Source organism: Ascaphus truei, chromosome 21 (assembly GCF_040206685.1).
Source record: "Ascaphus truei isolate aAscTru1 chromosome 21, aAscTru1.hap1, whole genome shotgun sequence".
NCBI classification, from domain to species: Eukaryota; Metazoa; Chordata; class Amphibia; order Anura; family Ascaphidae; genus Ascaphus; species Ascaphus truei.
Window position 1 is genome coordinate 20881902 of NC_134503.1, and position 19468 is coordinate 20901369.

The 19468-nt window shown below is 38.3% G+C and overlaps 1 protein-coding gene across 10 annotated transcripts in view; it reads left to right on the forward strand.

The window, feature by feature from the left end:
* The window catches only part of GRIN1 (glutamate ionotropic receptor NMDA type subunit 1), a 197752-nt gene that overhangs the window by 48925 nt on the left and 129359 nt on the right, over positions 1 to 19468 (forward strand). For 7 of the 10 annotated variants that reach the window (XM_075579303.1, XM_075579306.1, XM_075579305.1 and 4 more), the window contains exons 4-5: positions 6834 to 6896; positions 7711 to 7811. In XM_075579303.1, coding sequence (XP_075435418.1) covers positions 6834 to 6896; positions 7711 to 7811 — 164 coding nt within the window. The remainder of the gene's footprint in view (positions 1 to 6833; positions 6897 to 7710; positions 7812 to 19468) is intronic. The other 3 variants (XM_075579304.1, XM_075579308.1, XM_075579311.1) reach the window with 1 other exon arrangement.

A 19468-nucleotide genomic window follows, 5' to 3' on the forward strand; every position in this document is an offset into this window, starting at 1 on the left:
AGGGAACTGCAGTAACCTTGTTCAAGAAAACATTAATTCATCTCATCTATAACAGGGGTCACTTCAGAGGGGTCTTTAACATCTCTCATGACCCACAAAAGCTGTGAAAATAGAAGACAATACAGTCAACTTGTAGGATGGTGCCAACAGTAATGTAATAATGTATTTTGTTACTAGACTTATCACAGAGTCCTGTGGTCTACTTCTCCTCCCATTTAGACAACATAATATCAAGAAGCGTAATGTTAGTTTTCCTCCAAACAGAAGTAAAACAGAAAGGTGTCTTGGTTTTGTTTAGGTATTCAATTAATAAACAAAAAATGACATCCCCAAATCCTCCATACTGTGTAAAGCTTTGCGTATGATGGTTCCCGCATTGCTCCCCATTGGATACCCTGTAGTAGCAAGTAAAAATACATTTAAAAATTGAAAATAGTTTTTATGTAAAATAAAGTCAAGCGAAAGAATAAAAAATAAATCAATTGGGATGTATGTAATTTGATACAAATGTCAATGCCCCCTATGTGGCTGATGTGGTTGATTTCAAGTGCTGGTTGTTTGAAGTGTGCAGTTATATCCAGAAGGAAAAGGAAGTTCCGTGTATACTAGCAGTGATGGCTGAATTTGGGGAGTGTGTAGTGGGTTAATTTATTTTTAAAGTGTGTGGTAATTGAAGCCTGTATTATTTTTTCCCTTTCTCCTGCCTGAGGTAGAGTGGGTGAGGTTAGTTAATTGCTAACGTAACACACCTTGTGGGTGTCCCTATTTAAACAGAGGCTTCTAACGAATTCTGAGCTTGCGTATACTAATCTGTGGTTGATTTAAGTTCTGGTTGTTTGAAGTGTGCAGTTAGATCCAGAAGTAGTTTGAACAAGGTATAGTATATTGGAGTACAGTTTATTGTTAATACTTATAAACTTCATAGTTGCTATAATGAGCAGGATTGAAAATGTCACTCAATGCACATCTTGCCACATGTATGTGCACATGAAGCAGCTGTTCCAAGGAGCATACCGCTGTGGGAAGTGAGAGCGGTGGTCTCTTTTGAGTCAGAGATTGCTGATCTGAAGAGGCAACTTGCAATATTGAGGGACATTGTCAATCTTGAAAGCGGTTTAGTGCTCACTGAGCAGGCCCTTGCTTCAACTAGTGTTGCAGCTGGTGGGGCTGTTAGTGAGGAGCAGGTAGGTAGCTTGGTTGCTATTAGTAAGAAGCAGGTAGGTGGCTGGGTAACAGTTAGAAGGGGAAGCAGGGCTTGTGTTCGGCACACTGCGGATCGGGTAGACAGATTGTTGGGGGGGGGGGCTGGGATTGACCTGGCGGTCTTGGTACATGTTTGCACAAATGACAAAGTTAGAGAAAGATGGAGGGTCCTAAAAATTATTTCAGGGATCAAAGCCAAAAACTTACGGCAAGGACCTCCAAGGTAGTATTTTCTAAAATGTTACCAGTGCCATGAGTTACCACAGGGAGACAGTCAGAGATTAGGGAGGTTAATTTGTGGCTATGAAAGTGGTGTAGGAAGGAGGGTTTGGGGTTTTTAGAGCACTGGAACTCCTTTTCTGAGAGGTGCCATCTATATTCTAGGGACAGATTGCACCTCAATGAAGAGGGATCTTCTGTGCTAGGGGGGAGAATTTTAAGGAGAGTGTTTAGACTTGTATGGAGGGGGGAGGTGAATGAAACAGATAACATACTAAATAGAATAGAAGAGGAAACAAGAGGTTATGGAGAGAGAATGGGGGCAAGTGTGAGTTTGACAAGCATTGAGACACCCATAGTACATACAGATAATACTACAAAATTCTCAAGACTAAACCAAGTTCTCGCTGAAAGGAAGGAGCAGATAAGATAATAGTACAGGCTGAAAAAAAACTTAAATGCATGCTTGCTTATGCAAGAAGCCTGACAAATAAAATGGGTGACCTTGAATTAATAGCAGCAAGGGAGCAGTATGATATAATAGGCATTACTGAAACATGGTGGGATGAAACTCATGACTGGGCAGTTAATTTAGAGGGTTATTTCCATTTTCGGAAGCATCAAGCAAATAGAAGAGGAGGTGGAGGATGTTTATATGTTAAACTGGATCTTAAACCTATGATAAGGGAAGATGTTTATGAAGGGCATGATGAAAATGTAGAGACCTTGTGGATAGAAATTAGCAGTGGGGATAAAAGTATAAAGAAAATGTTTGTGGGAATATGCTATAAACCACCAAATATCGGTGAGATTGAGGAAGCTAAAATACTTTTCCAAATGGAGAAGGCATCAAAACTAGGTCATGTTTGCATAATGGGTGATTTTAATTATCCATACATAGACTGGGGCAATGAGATTAGCATTACAACAAAAGTAAACAGGTTTTTGGGGGTGCTTAAAGACAATTATATGACCAATAGAAAGTAAGGTCAACCCTAAAAAGTTCTCTAAGAACCTTAATAACAAGAAAAATGAGAAAAGAAAATATAGGACCCTTTCAGTGTGAGATGGGTAGGTAGATTATTGGAGATAAGGAAAAAGCAGAGGTATTAAACACATTCTTTGCCTCTGTGTTTACCAGGAAAGAATCAATTTCAATAGTAGTGCCGCAGGAGGAAGCCACAACCTCCATATTAATGAACAATTGGTTAACTGAGGAAGAAGTTCATAAGCGGCTTGAAAAATTAAAGTAAATAAGGCACCTGGCCCCGGTGGTATACATCCAAGAGTTCTCAGGGAGTAAAGTTCAGTAATAGCCAAACCATTACATTTAATATTCAAGGACTCCATTTCCACAGGCTCAGTACCACAAGATTGGCGTAAAGCAGATGTGGTGTCTATATTTAAAATGGGAGCTAGAGAAAAACTAGGGAATTACAGACGTGTAAGCCTGACTTCAATAGTGGGGAAACTACTTGAAGGTTTAATACGGGATACTATTCAGGAATACCTAATGGAAAACAAAATCATTAGTAATAGTCAGCATGGATTTATGAAGTATAGATCATGCCAAACTAACCTTATTTGTTTCTTTGAGGAGGTAAGCAGGAATTTAGACCAAGGTAATGCAGTTGATGTGGTCTACTTAGATTTTGCAAAGGTTTTTGATACGGTTTCACACAAGAGATTGGTGTACAAAATAAAGAAATTTGGACTCAGTAATAATATATGCACCTAGATTGAAAACTGGTTGAAGGACAGACAACAGAGGGTTGTCATAAATGGAACTTTTTTCAGGTTGGGCTAAAATCGTAAGTGGAGTATCTCAGGGATCGGTACTGGGACCCCTGCTTTTTAACTTGTTTATTAATGATCTTGAGGTTGGCATCGAGAGCAAAGTCTCCATCTTTGCTGATGATACTAAATTGTGTAAGGTAATAGAATCAGAGCAGTATGTAATTTCTCTTCAGAAGGACTTGGAGAGACTGGAAACGTGGGCAGGTAAATGGCAGATGAGGTTTAATACAGATCAATATATGGTTATGCATTTGGGATGCAAGAATAAACAGGCAACTTACAAATTAAATTGAGACAAATTGGGGGTATTTTTGATGGAGAAGGATTTAAAAGTGCTTGTAGACAGCAGGCTTAGCATTAGTGCCCAAAGTCATGCAGTAGCTGCAAAGGCAAACAAGATCTTATCTTGCATCAAACGAGCAATGGATGGAAGGGAAGTAAACATAATTATGCCCCTTTACAAAGCATTAGTAAGACCACACCTTGAATATGGAGTACAATTTTGGGCACCAATCCTAAGAAAAGACATTATGGAACGAGAGAGAGTGCAGAGAAGAGCCACCAAATTAATAAAGGGGATGGACAATCTAACTTATGAGGAGAGGCTAGCTAAATTAGATTTATTTACATTAGAAAAGAGGCGTCTAGTAGGGGATATGATAACTATATACAAATATATTCAGGGACAATACAAGGAGCTTTCAAAAGAACTATTTATCCCACGGGCAGTACAAAGGACTCTGGGCCATCCCTTAAGGTTGGAGCAAAGGAGATTTCACCAGCAACAAAGGAAAGTGTTCTTTACAGTAAGGGCAGTTAAAATGTGGAATTCATTACCCATTGAGACCATGATGGCAGATACAATAGATTTGTTCAAAAAAAGGTTGGACATCTTTTTAGATGGGAAAGGTTTATACAGGGATATACCAAATAATTATACATGGGAAGGATGTTATCCAGGGATTAATCTGATTGCCAATTCTTGGAGTCAGGAAGGAATTAATTTTTCCCCTTATGAGATATTATTGGATGATTTGACACTGGGGTTTTTTGTTTGCCTTCCTCTGGATCAATAAATATAGATATAAGATAAAGTATCTGTTGTCTAAATTTAGCATAGGTTGAACTTGATGGACCTACGTCTTTTTTCAACCTCATCTACTATGTAACTATGTATATATAATGTATATGTGTGCTCATTTGCATGTCATTTCCCAGAATCCCTTGCTGCAGTGGAAGCACTGTATGCTAGGTGATAATGGCGAAAAGTAGGGTTGCAGACCTGTCTATGATGACATGTGAATGTGCTTACAAGTAATGTTTTTATAAGCTATATATAAAGTATAACATATAACATTATCACAACATTAACACACGCTGGTACAGTACGTGAAGAGGGCTGTGCTCTGAGGAGCTTACAATCGAAAATGGAAAGTGAAAACATAAGATACAGTGGGATAAGGAGGTTGGTAAGTTTCTAAAAGTTATTTGTCATGAAGTAAGCAGCTGGTATGCTCTCAGCTTTGTCACATATGATAGGTATTACGGTTGAGGCAGGAGAGAGAAGATTGAGGATATCAGAGGATTTTGGTACAGTTGTTGTCAGGTCACGTTTAAACGTGGGGGGAGAGTCTGATGTTCCGGGGAAGGACATAGGTGGAAAGTAGTGCGACGGGCGTCTTGGAGACAGGAGTGGAAGGAGGTTATGTGGGACGAGGAGAGAAGGAGGTCAAAAGTTCCATCTATATTATCAATGTTAATAATTCAAAGTTAATGATTCATTAACATACTGTATCAAGTTTCATAAAGATCAATTAAATAGGAGTTTAAAACCAACACAGCGTCCTCATGGCATGACCTGACAATACAATATTGATTGATTAGAAACTGCACATCAATTGTATCTGTTAGGAAGGTTAAGTAAGCCTGAGTTTCATAGACCTGCCTCCAGAGACACATAAAAGAAGAGAAGACAGAGATTTTTCCCTTATGGAACATATGCCCCTAAAAAATGTAAAGCTGTTTTCAAATGAATGCTTCCTATTATATTGAATAAGGACCCCAGTTGTCAAACGTTGCACTGGGGATTTTTTGTTTTTCGTTGCCCTGGGACAATATAATATAAATACTGTAGTATGAGTATCACTCCAAGTATAGAATGTAACAAAAGGTTGAACATATTAGACAAGTCTTTTTTCCTAACATTAATTACAATGTAAATGTATTCAGCAGTCAGAACCTGGAACATAAACAAAAATAAAAACATATAAACAATATTTCAGATCTTCTCTGCTGATGTCCAACTTGTCCTTGTTAATTTGGAATCAGTGACCAGCCACTACTTTGATCATAGCGTGAAAATGGGTTTTCGCCAGGCTCTTTCATTGCACAGACTCATTATTAACAGTACATGGATGGGCCTTCGACACAGAGCCTCATTCATACAATGCATGCATATTGCAGCTTTCTAAATTCTGTTCTGGGACATATATACCTTGGCCTAACTGCACTGCATTATAACTTCTCATCTATGATATATTTTGGAAAGTTGTTTGTTAGTTTCGATGTCTCTTAAGATATCGTAACTAAATTTTGCATGATAGTTGCTGAGATCAAGGAGCAGGTTTTTGTCTGTTTGGATACAAGTCACAAATTACATCACTGATGACATCACATGCAACATCACAAATGACAACAGCAATGACATAACTGATGACTGGAGTACAATGTCCCTCAAACGCATTATAGGCTCTCGATTGAAAATTTCAGGACACCAGAGGCAATTAAACTATATGGGTGAAGTTGTTGTTTTAGCCAGGGGATTTCATTAAGATTAATTTTATTTGTATCTTTTAGTGCCCGTGTTTAAATCAATGCATTACACAAATGCTGTCCTGCTGGTTCAGTTAGAGATTTAAATAAAGCAATGGAAGTTCTTGTAACCATTTTCTAAAACAAACATACAATTCATGTTAGTGTATCTACTGTATACAGTATTTTTTTTGCAACACAAACAGCTTGATCAGAGATAATGCAAACCTAAACTGCTTAAGACAGATATGTCAAATCTAGCAAACTTGGTAAAAAATAATTTTTTTTTTTCATTTGACAGAGACCCTCAAGTATGGAAGTTAATTGCCCATCATACTCTGCGATGTTAGGGTTTACTCAATAGATAGGCCCCTTTAGTTAAAAAAGATAGCAATGTAAAGTAGTCATTACATCACAAATTAACCTCAAAAGAACCCAATTTAGATTAATTGATTAATTGCATGTGCTTCAAAGATTAGCGACAGAGCTGTCGCAATGCGCTTTCATTCTACGCATTTTAAGTATCAGATAAACATATTTTGCATTTTGCCATAAATACAAAGTTTCATTACTTTTTTTCTGCATTTAAATAATTATGGTGTTCCCTTGTCTTTGCATAAAGATGCCCTAAACATTCACTAACATAACATATATTTCTTTTGCAAGCTCCAGTGTTATTATCACCCTTTAGCAAGTGGTGGAGAGAGGAGGTGGATGTTGGATTGCTTTACTACACGTCATTTTCAACTGTTTATAATATTCTTCTGTGTCTACATATTTTCTCTGTGCACATTATTCATCAGAGTAAAAAAAGGAACTATGAAAACCTCGACCAACTTTCCTATGACAACAAGCGTGGACCCAAGGTATATATGCATGGAAAATGCACGTAGCCCACCAAGTCTAATTAGCCAATGACAACTAGTCACAGCCACCCCAAAACCAAAAACGATGCAATCTAAATCTCAATTCCCCCAACTAAAATGGGTGATCAATGACTATCTTCAATACAATATTCTGTGCAATCCAATATTGGATTGGACATGTGAATGGAAAATGTAAGACTTAAAATGTACCCATCTGTCCCTGCAATATAACTTCCTGAAACACTTTGATGCTGGAGGGGCCAGCAAAATATTGCTGAGAAATACATTGTAGGTCATTCCAGCAACTAAAGTTTTGTAGGAATGCATGTGAACCAATGAATTAACCTGCAAGCCTTTCTTTTTCTTTTTTTTTAAAGAAGATTAATTCTCCGATCTATGATAATCACTTTTCCGCTTCAAGGTCAACCCTCTGAGAAAAAAAAAAGTACATTTTTCTTTTTTTTTTTTTTAATTTGTGATATTCTTTTTGGTTTTTTGATTTTGGGAAGAGGACGCTCATTGGACTTTTTAATTGCATTTTCAGACTTTTTTTCTACTATCTATAAAATGCACGTTTTTTTTTTGTTTTTTCTTTTTGGGTCTTGATCGACTTCAGTTTGCATGCACAGTGCAAAATCAAACAGAAAAAGAGGAAAAGACAAAAAAGAGAAAAAAAGGAAATGTTTGATATAGATAAAACTATCTAGATTTTTTTTGTGTAAAGAATTTGTAACCTTCTTTTTTTAGATAGCATGGCTCTCTCTGAAAGGTATGTGACTTCAGTGCTAATTCCATTTGCTCACACTAATCGCAGGCAGAAAAAGTACTCCAGTTTGAACCCGGCACCAAAAACGTGACTGCACTTCTACTTGAAGCAAAGGAATTAGAGGCAAGAGTTATCATCCTTTCTGCAAGGTAAGGCAATTTTACTGAGTTCCTTGACCACAAGCCCTTACTCATTATTCTGTGAAGCCACTTCTCTGTGATGTAGACGATTTTGGCCCCATTTATTTGCAGTGCCGTTACAGCATACTGAAGGGGGGTCATCCACCTGACATTGACTTTACTATGACTCTATTTTACTATTTCTTTTCACATACAATTGAAATGTTAAAACATTCTTCTCTACATTTGTAACTGTCACGTTGTTTTGTTCCTTCGAAGACTGTGGTTTCTGTGAATGTCAGTAACATTTGGCTGTACAGTATTTCATATACAGTAAGGAACTATTTTGTAGTATATGTGCCTAATATCATTTCTAGTTTAAGACACTGGAAGTAATGCACATAACGAAGGTCACCTGTGATCTTAAAAATGTAAGAGTCCTGTATACAAGGCACATCACGGAGTAGACATACTTATGTCTTATTTTCACTTATTTTAAGCAAATGAAATAGTAAGGAAGCTGTTTTACAAATTCTAAATGTTAATGTCGTTGTAGAGACTTTTTTTTGTGTGTGAATCTGCGATATTCATTATGTTTGATAAAATGTGTTCAAATGTTTTGCGCATGTCTGAAAGGCAGCCCACTCATGTACAGGTTTAAAGCAGATTTCAGTATGAGACTGATTAAAGAGTAGAAAATAGTTAAGGAAGTTCTGATGAAGGTTTACAGAAGCTTGAAACACTGATATGTATGATATGTTTGGGATATAATACACATTGTCCTACTATTTATTATTATTATTATTATTATAAAAGGATATTGTTAATGGAGGGCTAGATGGAGAAAACAGAGTGAGGTCTCATGCATTGTGCTGAGCAGAATGATTGCTTTCTAGCTTGGATTCGTCGGCAGTGGGCACAGCTACTTTTGCAGGGTGTAAGCCCTAGAGCTCTCACTAATTTGATCTCCTGGGGCCTCCAAGAGCTGAATACACTTAATAAATGTCTGCAAAGGGCAAAAAGCATCAGCATCCTCATGAAATAGCTGAGTTATTCCAATTGTACAAAAACACGGCCGAGCTATCTGAAAAGGATGTCTTTCCATGTGCTGACAGATTCTGCAGAGACCGCAATCCACATAAAATGATATAGAAGAACTATAGTCTAACATAAAATGTATGTCAAGCTTGAGATACAGAAAGCACTTTGGGAGGTAAACCAGGTGGTCTCCGCCCTCAGCAAGAGGACAGGGGCCCTTGAGGAGTGGCTCATCGAGATTGTGACTTCCCAAAACTCAATGGAGACCTTGAGGGAACACATTGTGGAGATCACAGAAAATCAAGAAGACCTCGACAATCGGTCGAGACAAAACAATATCAGAATAAGGGGCATGCCGGAATCTGCAGACTAGCTTGACAAGTGTGTCCAGCGTATACTCTGGCTCCTTCTTCCTGAAACCAAGATGAAGCACCGGATCCTGGACCGAGTCCAGAGAACAAGAGATTTCATTGTTCGTTGCCAGTATGGAGGCAGTTATGGAGGCTGCCGGATCTCATCCCCTATTAGAAAGTGAAGGTAACTGAGACCTATAACGGAATCACTATGCGAGCACAACATAAAGTATAAATGGGGATACCCTTTCAAATTGATAACATCCTATAATGGCACAACCAATTCAATCAAAGTCATGGCAGAAGGTCAGGAGCTGCTGGATAGGTTAGGCATCAGAAACACAAAAAGGGGGAGATCACAGGATCTCAGTGTTGGGATCATACAGCTTTCGATAGTATCCGAATATTTGTTATTATTTTATGTTTATTTACTGCCTAATGTTATGGAGGAGCTGTACTAGTAACAAATTCATTTCAACAATGTAACCCTTTTTTTTTCATTAATGCTAGCTAGCCACAGGGAGTGCCATTACAGTACTTTCTTCCTTTTATTCTCATAAACTATCCTTGGTCATGGTCAGGTCTCCTGTTGTATGCTATAATTTTAAGTGGTTAGCCTTGAATGTTTAGCCGGAAAACTTCTAGTTGTGTACTAAACAACATAACTTTAAAAAGAGTATTTCTCTGGAGGTAACTTGTTTGCTCTCCCCAGCTCTAGGCACCCCTGCTCCCTCTTTTCCCCCATTATTTTTATTGTCCTGATCATTTCCATATACGTTCAAAATAAGTCCCTGGTGCCACCACGTGGACCCCCCATTATATTTTTTCAAACCAGTATTATTCCTATTTTTCCCTATTAGTACTTTATGTCTGTGACTTTGTTCCTAGTCAGTGCTATATATTTCTACTGCAGTTTTTGTTGTGTTGCCATTCTTGAATTTACCTCTAATGCATACATGCCTATGTTGTGGTGTTGACACAAACACACACCTGTTCGGGAATGGGTTGTGGCCCCATAAAAGAAATAGAACAGCATACTAATAAATCCCTTAAGTTAAATAAAGTGTCATGTGAGTGGAATGTCACACATTTTAAATAATCCGAACTGTCCCTGCAGCTGAGGCTGAGTCTTGCTCACCCAGAGTGAAAATGCACAGTTCAAAAAGGAACAATAACCTACTGTACAGCACAAAGGAAAAGGGAAAATATAATGTAATCTATTTTAAATAGAGCATTCCTCAATCTAATACTGTAGTTTGGAACTCACAAGAACAACATCTTGATTTGGGCTTGTAAATGAATGAATCAGATGAACTGGCCCATGGACATCTCTATCACGCAGATCAGCGTCTCCGATGGAAATCAGAGCGGGTATGTGAAAAGAGTTGTAAAGAGAACAAATATAGTGATATTTGTTTAATGAAAAAGTAAAAAGTATTAGAGGTACACAATGCACTCACAAAGCATAGGCATAAAAACACAGATTGAGTACACCCGGCTCAGGACAACGGAGGTTCACTCTCACTGCCCTTGCATCTGTGGAATTCAATGCAGAATCCTTCCGTGTCACATGATGGTGTCTGGCTGGTTAGGCTCTCCGTGTAGCATAGTAAATCACCCTACGTGTTTCGCTCAAGCTTTGTCAAATAACAATAAAAAAATGTAAAACATAAACCCATTGATTGTCACTGTGGCCAAATAGGCCCTCTCAATGAGGACCTAGATAGACACAATAGCAATAAAGGGACAACTGTAATAAGAATGGGATTACTTACCACATCCTGAAGTTCATCCATATCTTCAGGTCTTCAATCCAATAAAGGCTTAATGGCCACCACACAAAAAAATATTCCAATACCAGATGGTTAAACCCCTCCCCCTGCCCACAAAACTGAAGCCAAAAAGCCGATGGCTTAAACAAAAAAACACAAAACCAAGGCCATAAACAATAATCCAAAACCCAATGGCATAACCAAAAACTAAAAACATCCATTAAAAAAATTATCCAAGGACCGATGACCTATTATTTGGGGTATATTTCTTCTTTTTTTTTCTTAAAAACTTGGTTTGCCAAATCCATGATATCTTAAAGAGAGGGAATAACATGGTTCATATTCCATGTACCCTATCGAAAGCCTGGGCTCTCGAAGAAGAAGACCGGAAGTTTTCAACGTGGCCACATTCAGTGTGGAGAAGAATACAAATGAAGAAAGAAGACACCTTGTTAGAAGAAAAGAAGAAATATTCACCAAAGAAGATTCTTCAGGCAACAGAGGATCGAGGGCTTTGGGTCAAGTTGAGGATCCCACGTTGCAGGCCACTTGTGTTGGTAGGGGTTAACTTTTTATTTGCTTTGGTGGTTAGTAATACTACCAATTAAGGTAGCCAAGCAGGGTACGCAGTGTAGTTTGATTTTGTATTAAACCCTTTGATGCCTGTGGTACCTTGGTAGCAACAGACATCAAAGGGCTTAATGTTATTTCTACAATATGGTTCTGTAATATAAAAATGGCAGAAGCCTTTGGTAGAAATATCAGTTATGTGATCACGATGCTGGAATTAATGCATTATTAACAGACGCATTAATGTCACATTAATTCCCCCATCGCGATAAGTGTTAAAATATTGCACCCGGTAAATTATTACTGCAATCTTGATGACTTCAACCATAAAATTGTGGTAATATAATAAGACCCAGTGTTTTTTTTTTATTACCGGGTGCAGTATTAGTGATCAGGATGTATGGAAACATGAAAACCCACAACAGATAGGAGACCGAAATATATCAAAACTGATAGATTTTAATGTTACATCAAAAATAATAAGACTGGGAAAACAAAAAGGAGACTTCAAAATATGCAGAGCTACCCTAAAAAGCTATGGTAGCTAGGGGACAGAAACAAAGCAGGGGGCAAAAGTGTAAAAGGAATAATTACACAAACTAAAGTTAGCTGCAAGCATTGCAGTGCTACTTGCAAAAGCAAAACTAGCAGGTAAACAAAATAATAAATAGGAAATGTAAGAAAACGACAAGACATGACCTGTATATCTAAAGAACTAGAAGTCAGGTGAAGGGGAAACAGGGAAAGACGCAGCGCTAAGGAACAAAAGAAAGCCGGACTGCTGACCTGTAAAACAAAAGGTTTACAAGCCAAGAACTAGCAGACTTGGTGGGGTTTTAAACCCAAGCTAGGATGGCATCTGGCCTCATGGACTATTCTAGTTCTTAATGGTTCTGGGCCTGAACTTGACACCTCTGTGCGCTCCTACGGGTCTGCGAGGAGTACTGCAGGAGGGCATCATGACCTTAGTTGACTTTTAAAGGAGAATAGGCCCAAATCTTAAAATATCCCAGCCATGCTTCTATCTTTGCACGCAGAAAAGCCTATGATCGATTGGCAATTCATGTCCTAACACTGCGGGCAATTGGTTTCTTCAGGAGATTCCTCTCTGGGGTCTCTGCACTATACAGTTTCCAAATAGCTAAGATATGCAGCATGGGTCTCTTCCTGGACCCTGAGATCCTGAACGGCACCAGACAGTGTTCCCCTCCTATCCTATTTTCTCTCACTGTTGAGCAGCTGGAAAATCTTATAACAAAGGATCCGAACATCTTTGGTATTCTCCTGAAGCCAGGCATAAGATGTAACTTTTTGCAGACGACATACTAATTGTATTGTATTGTATTGTATGTCTTTATTTATATAGCGCCATTAATGTACATAGCGCTTCACAGTAGTAATACACGTGGTAATCAAATAAATAACAGATAATATAAATAACAGATCATGGGAAGAAGTGCTTCAGACATGAAAGTAACATTAAGGAAGAGGAGTCCCTGCCCCGAGGAGCTTACAGTCTAATTGTGCTCACTTTACCATTACTCTTTCTTCCCAAACTTTTTAATCTTTTATCCAAATACAGGGATATTTCTGGTTGAAGATTAACCACTTCAAACCAATGGCTCTTAGCTAGAAGCTTCCTGCAGACACAGAAAATATTATTTCACTAAATTTTGATTTCTGCTGGCAAAAAAATACCATGCCGTATCTGGAAATTAACGTAACTAATTTCTACAAGTCCCTATATAAACTCATATATTTACCAAAAACTAATTAAACACTCAAAAATGACCTTGAATAACGGGATTTTTTTTTATTTCTTGGCTGGGTCGTGTGCGCTCAGTGAAAATGAAGCTACTCCATAGAATCACATACCTATTCCGCACACTGCCTATTCCGGTCTCCCATGAAGACCTCAAGGATTGGTATCACAAAAACAGAATTTATAAATCAATAATCACCAGATCCATAGACATGAGAGGTGTTGCTTTCCCAGATCTAATATTAGAATATTACTATGCTTCCCAAACTAACCATGTAATCCCTTGGCAAATGACCACGGGCAATAGAATCTGGGTTGACATTGAGCATAAAGAAGAGACTCCCACAGATCTTAGCTCCCTACTATGGCTCCTAAAGGCTTACAGACCTCCACTGTAGAAGGTAGTATAAACTCACTAATCACAACTCACTAATAGTGCCCTTGTTTAGCAACCAGGGCTTCTCCCCAGAATGAACTTCTCCGTTTTTGGTGCTTGGTAAGCAGTGGGCATCCACAGAGTAAAGGAAACTGGTCACCTGGAACAAATTTAAAACTTTTGATTGAATTAGCCCATTGTGTATGAAAATGTTTTGCCTCGAACCCCACCTCCTCATTTACTGTACTTACTTTGTGTGCTATACAGAGTGGGTCAGAGGCCGGATTTTTTTCTGTGTACCAGATCATTCTGAATCTGGACAGAGAAACAGATTTCAGGTTCATCATGACTCGGTGGGAGAGGAAATTGGCAGAGTTGGAGGATTTGGAGGCAATATGTCAAACTATCGCACTGAACTCTATTTACATCGCTTCAAAAGAAACTTCCTACAAACTCTTACACAGGTGGTACGTCCGATGACTAAACAATAACTATAGTGATGTTTCCCCAAGGTGCTTCAGGGAGTGTTCCCAGAAAGGCTCTATGTCGCACATCTGATGGAGCTGTCTGAAAATCTCCCATCTTTGGTCTAAAATGTTTAACTTACCAAAATGGTTTTGGGAGTATCCTTGACCTTCATCTGATGATCCTTGGGCCGCACACCTCAACAGACCACATCTACGTCTCTCGCCACCCACTCAAAATCTAGTTACACCCACCCTCACTTCCACACGTTAGTGCACAGCAGAAGAGGCTGGAGCCCTCAAGAATACCTCGGATTAAAAAACGTATCTGGTATGTAATGTCCATGGAATGGCTTACAAGTGACATATAAATGCTCCAGTTTAAAAAAGGGTCTGGGATCCCTGACTAAAATATGTCAATGGTCTATCACTACATGCTGCCGCTACCCTCCGCTGAGAATATCTCATATCTTCACATACATCTGTGCATTTTGAACCTGGTGGGTGTTAATTCAATTTTAGGCATGATTGTTTACTGTTTTCCCCCATTGTCTCCCTTCTTTATTTCTGTATCCCACTGAAAATGTTAAAATACAAGTAAACCGTTTAACCCGCCCCACCCCATCCCCTCCAACCAACCCCCCTCAAGAAAATATTGGGAAGATAGCAGAAGTCTTCCTAGTTATATACATGTATGTCCATCTATAGGGATTTTTACAAATGTGAGTGCACATCTGATGTTTTTATTCTTTTCATTTGGTATTAAACAATACTGCACTGCAGAGGGTGCCACCTTGTTGTGCTCTATTCCATATGGAATTTGTGATGATGACTAGTTATTTCTATGTAGTGACACTCATGTGTCTAACCTACATGTAATAGAGATGATTTGACATGAACCATATCTTAAAAACAAATAATGTTGAATCCATAAACCTCATACAGTAGACCTGATAGAGAAGCAGTGCGGAGTAACCTCAGAATGTATACATGCAATCTGCCAATAAAAAATATGAGTCTGTATACCCTGAAAAGTCCAAAATCACAGTGCTGTGTAGTCTACTGTGGATGCAAAGTCCAGATACAAGGTAGAGGATATGCTGTTAGATGCTGCCGCAAGATAGGCTAACCAATCCTGTATACATATAGATGTAGCCTGTTTGTATCCAGGCGGTTTCCAGACTTGAGCCTGTCCCTTACGTGAAATTTCCCAAGAAATTCACGCGAGTTATCCGTGATTTAACCTGCGTGAAGTGAGACCTGAAGACGGACAGAAATTCGATATGTGGCGTTATATGCAATACCAGCCAAAATCTCAAGCCGATGATAGCGAGTTTTTGTGTCCCCTCACGTCTTAAAATGTATTAAAACAATGAACAATGAAACCAGTCAACACTTTATACATGCTGACAAGAGCTACTGTTGGTTGAGTGACATTCACTGTACTGCATGCTGAGTGTGTACTGCATATGACATCTTTGACAAAGACTACTGTAGGTTGAGTTACACTCACTGTAACATGTTACATGTTGGCAAGGGCTAGAAAACATTAGTCATTTATTTCCAGTACTAATCTAAGTGTACTAAATGTACTGCTCAAGAGCAAGGAAACCAGTGAACACTTTATAACACACAACTTATTTTTTATTAGATGAACATGTACTTACTGCAATCTGTGTGTATACAGTACATACAGTACGTATAAAGATATATATTCAGTACTGAAGTTTGATTGTACACAGAGTATAGTATACTTTAGATGTTTTTTATTGCATTTTTTGTTTGATGTAACGGTTCATGGATCCAGCTGTGCATATCCTCTGCCGTGTCTACAAATATGATGCCTAAAGTAGTTGAGCAAAGCTCTTTAGACTACTGTACTCTGCATACTGTATACACAATTAAATGTGCATATCCTCTGTTGTGTCTCCAAACGTGATGCCTAAAGTACTTGAAGTGATGCTCTGTAGTCTACTGAACTCTGCATACTCTAGTCACAATTACATGACATCCACAAACCACTAACCCCCATCGCCAGCCAGCCCAAATAACTCCCCCGTACCTGAGAGTTTTGTGAGGTGAGGTTTCTAACACTGCATACTTCGCCCAAATGCATGCGCAATATTAACAACCATCCCTCAACTGATCCCCATCACCCACCAAGCCAGGTTATTAAATTTACTGCAAAAGAGTAAACATTTTGTAAAACAATGAAACCAGTGAATTCTTTATAAAACAAAACTAATTTTTTAATATAGGAAAAACAATCACAGTATATAGTTACATAGTAGATGAGGTTGAAAAAAGACGTACGTCCATCAAGTTCAATCTATGCTAAATTTAGACAACAGATACTTTATCCAATATCTATACTTACTTATTGATCCAGGGGAAGGCAAACAAAAAACCCCAGTGTCATATCATCCAAAGATATCTCATAAGGGGAAAAATAAATTCCTTCCTGACTCCAAGAAATGGCAATCAGATTAATCCCTGGATCAACATCCTTCCCATGTATACTTATTTGGTATATCCCTGTATACCATTCCTTTCTAAAAAGATGTCCAAGATGGCTTTTTTTTAACAAATCTATTGTATCTGCCATCACAGTCTCCATGGGTAATGAATTCCACATTTTAACTGTCCTTTCTATAAATGACCCTTTCCTTTGTTGCTGATGAAATATTCTTTCCTCCAACCTAAAGGGATGCCCCAGAGCACTTTATACTGCCCTTGGGATTAATAGTTCTTTTGAAAGCTCCTTGTACTGTCCCTGAATATATTTGTATATAGTTATCATATCCCCTCTTAGACACCTCTTTTCTAATGTAAATAAATCTAATTTAGCTAGCCTCTCCTCATAAGTTAGATTGTCCATCCCCTTTATTAATTTGGTTGCTCTTCTCTGCACTCTCTCTAGTTCCATAATGTCTTTTCTTAGGATTGGTGCTCAAAATTGTACTCCATATTCAATGTGTGGTCTTACTAATGCTTTGTAAAGGGGCATAATTATGTTTACTTCCCCTCCATCCATTGCCCGTTTGATGCCAGATAAGATCTTGTTTGCCTTTGCAGCTACTGCATAACTTTGGGCACTATTGCTAAGCCTGCTCTCTACAAACACTCCTAAATCCTTCTCCATCAAAAATACCCCAAATTTATCTCCATTTAATTTGTAAGTTGCCTGTTTATTCTTGCATCCCAAATGCATAACCTTACATTGATCTGTATTAAACCTCATCTGCCATTTACCTGCCAACGTATCCAGTCTCTCCAAGTCCTTCTGGACAGAAATTTCATCCTGCTCTGATTCTACTACCTTACACAATTTAGAATCATCAGCAAAAATGGAGACTTTGCTCTCGATCCCAACCGCAAGATTATTAATAAACAAGTTAAAAAGCAGAGTTCTCAGTTCCGATCCCTGAGGTACTGCACTCACTACTTTAGCCCAACCAGTTCCATTTATGACAACCCACTGTTGTCTATCCTTCAACCAGTTTTCAATCCAGGTGCATATATGATTACTGAGTCCAATTTGCTTTTTTTTGTACACCAACCTCTTGTGTGGAACTGTATCAAAAGCCTTTGCAAAATCTAAGTAGACCACATCAACTGCATTACTCTGGTCTAAATTCCCACTTACCTCCTCAAAGAAACAAATAAGGTTAGTTTGGCATGATCTATCCTTCATATATCCATGCTGACTATTACTAATAATTTGGTTTTCCATTAGGTATTCCGGAATATTATCCCTTATTTAACCTTCAAGTAGATTCCCCACTATTGAAGTCAGGCTTACAGGTCTGTAATTAGCCGATTGTGATCCAGCTCCCTTTTTAAATATAGGCACCACATCTGCTTTACGCCAATCTTGTGGTACTGAGCCTGTGGAAATTTAGTCCTTGAATATGAAATGTAATGGTTTGGCTATTACTGAACTTAACTCCTTGAGAACTCTTGGATGTATGCCATCGGGGCCAGGTGTCTTATTTACTTAAATTTTTTCAAGCCTCTTATGAACTTCTTCCTCAGTTAACCAATTGCTCATTAATATGGAGGTTGTGGCTTCCTCCTGCGGCACTACTATTGTAATTGATTCTTTCCTGGTAAACACAGAGGCAAAGAATTTTTTTAATGCCTCTGCTTTTTCCTTATCTCCAATAATCTGCCTACCCATCTCACACTGAAAGGGTCCTATATTTTCTTTTCTCATTGTTTATTAAGTAAATTTTTAGTTGATTTTTAAACAAGAGTTCGTCCACAAATGCGTGGGTGTGCCAGGGAAGATGCATTTTATGCCTTAAAAATGCATTTTTGTTGTCTTTCACTGCTCGGAAATGAATTGGGGTCATAATATAATGCCTTTTTAGTTTGTTTATAATATTTCTGAGCAAATTCAAAGGCTGTGCTTTCTTGCCCCTATTGCCATCATAATTAACCACCTTAAACCACTGAAGATACAGCTCATTACTGACATGGTGTTTCATTATGAGAAGGGCTATGTTATGAATCAGATATATTGATGAAGTATTTCTCCTTTGGAGTGGCACAGAAGATCTTCTATATGACTTCATCAATGTGCTCAATAATAATGAACACAACTTGAAACTAACCTTTCAGGTGAATAAAGATAAAATTGAGTTTTGGATATCATTATTTCCAAAACCACGGAGGGATAATTAGAAACCAGTATTTACAGAAAACCCACCTCAACTAACAACCTGCTTATGGCCGATAGCCATCATCCCAAACACATTACTAATAATATACCGACGGGGCAATTTCTGAGGCTATGACGAAATTGTTCAACGATACAGGAATACAAAAGACATGAAACTGACATGAGTGCTAGGTTCTACGAACATGGATACAGCAAAGGGACTGTCAAGAAGGGATATCACAGGACATTGGTATCACAGAGATCACAATTACTGGCTATTAATACTAAGAAACAATCTGATAAGACTATTAGGTTCATAAGTACTTACCAATGGCAAGAAATAAAAAACACTTTAGATAAACACTGGCATATTCTGTTGGAAGACCCTGATTTAAGACACGTTTTACACAACACCCATAGCACAGGTTGTAGGAGAACAAGAAATATCAGTTTCAGACTAGTAGATAGGCATTTCCAGACACAAGTAACAAGAACATGGTTAGGCGGAAAAACACAAGGATCAAATGCGTGTACAAGATGTAAAGCTTGTAAGTTTATGAAAACTACTAAGGAATTTACAAACGCCACGAATACAATTATTAACTGTCTAACTACAGGCGAGATCTACCTGATTACTTGCGAATGTGGTAAGATGTATGTGGGCAAAACCCACAGTCAACTTAAGACAA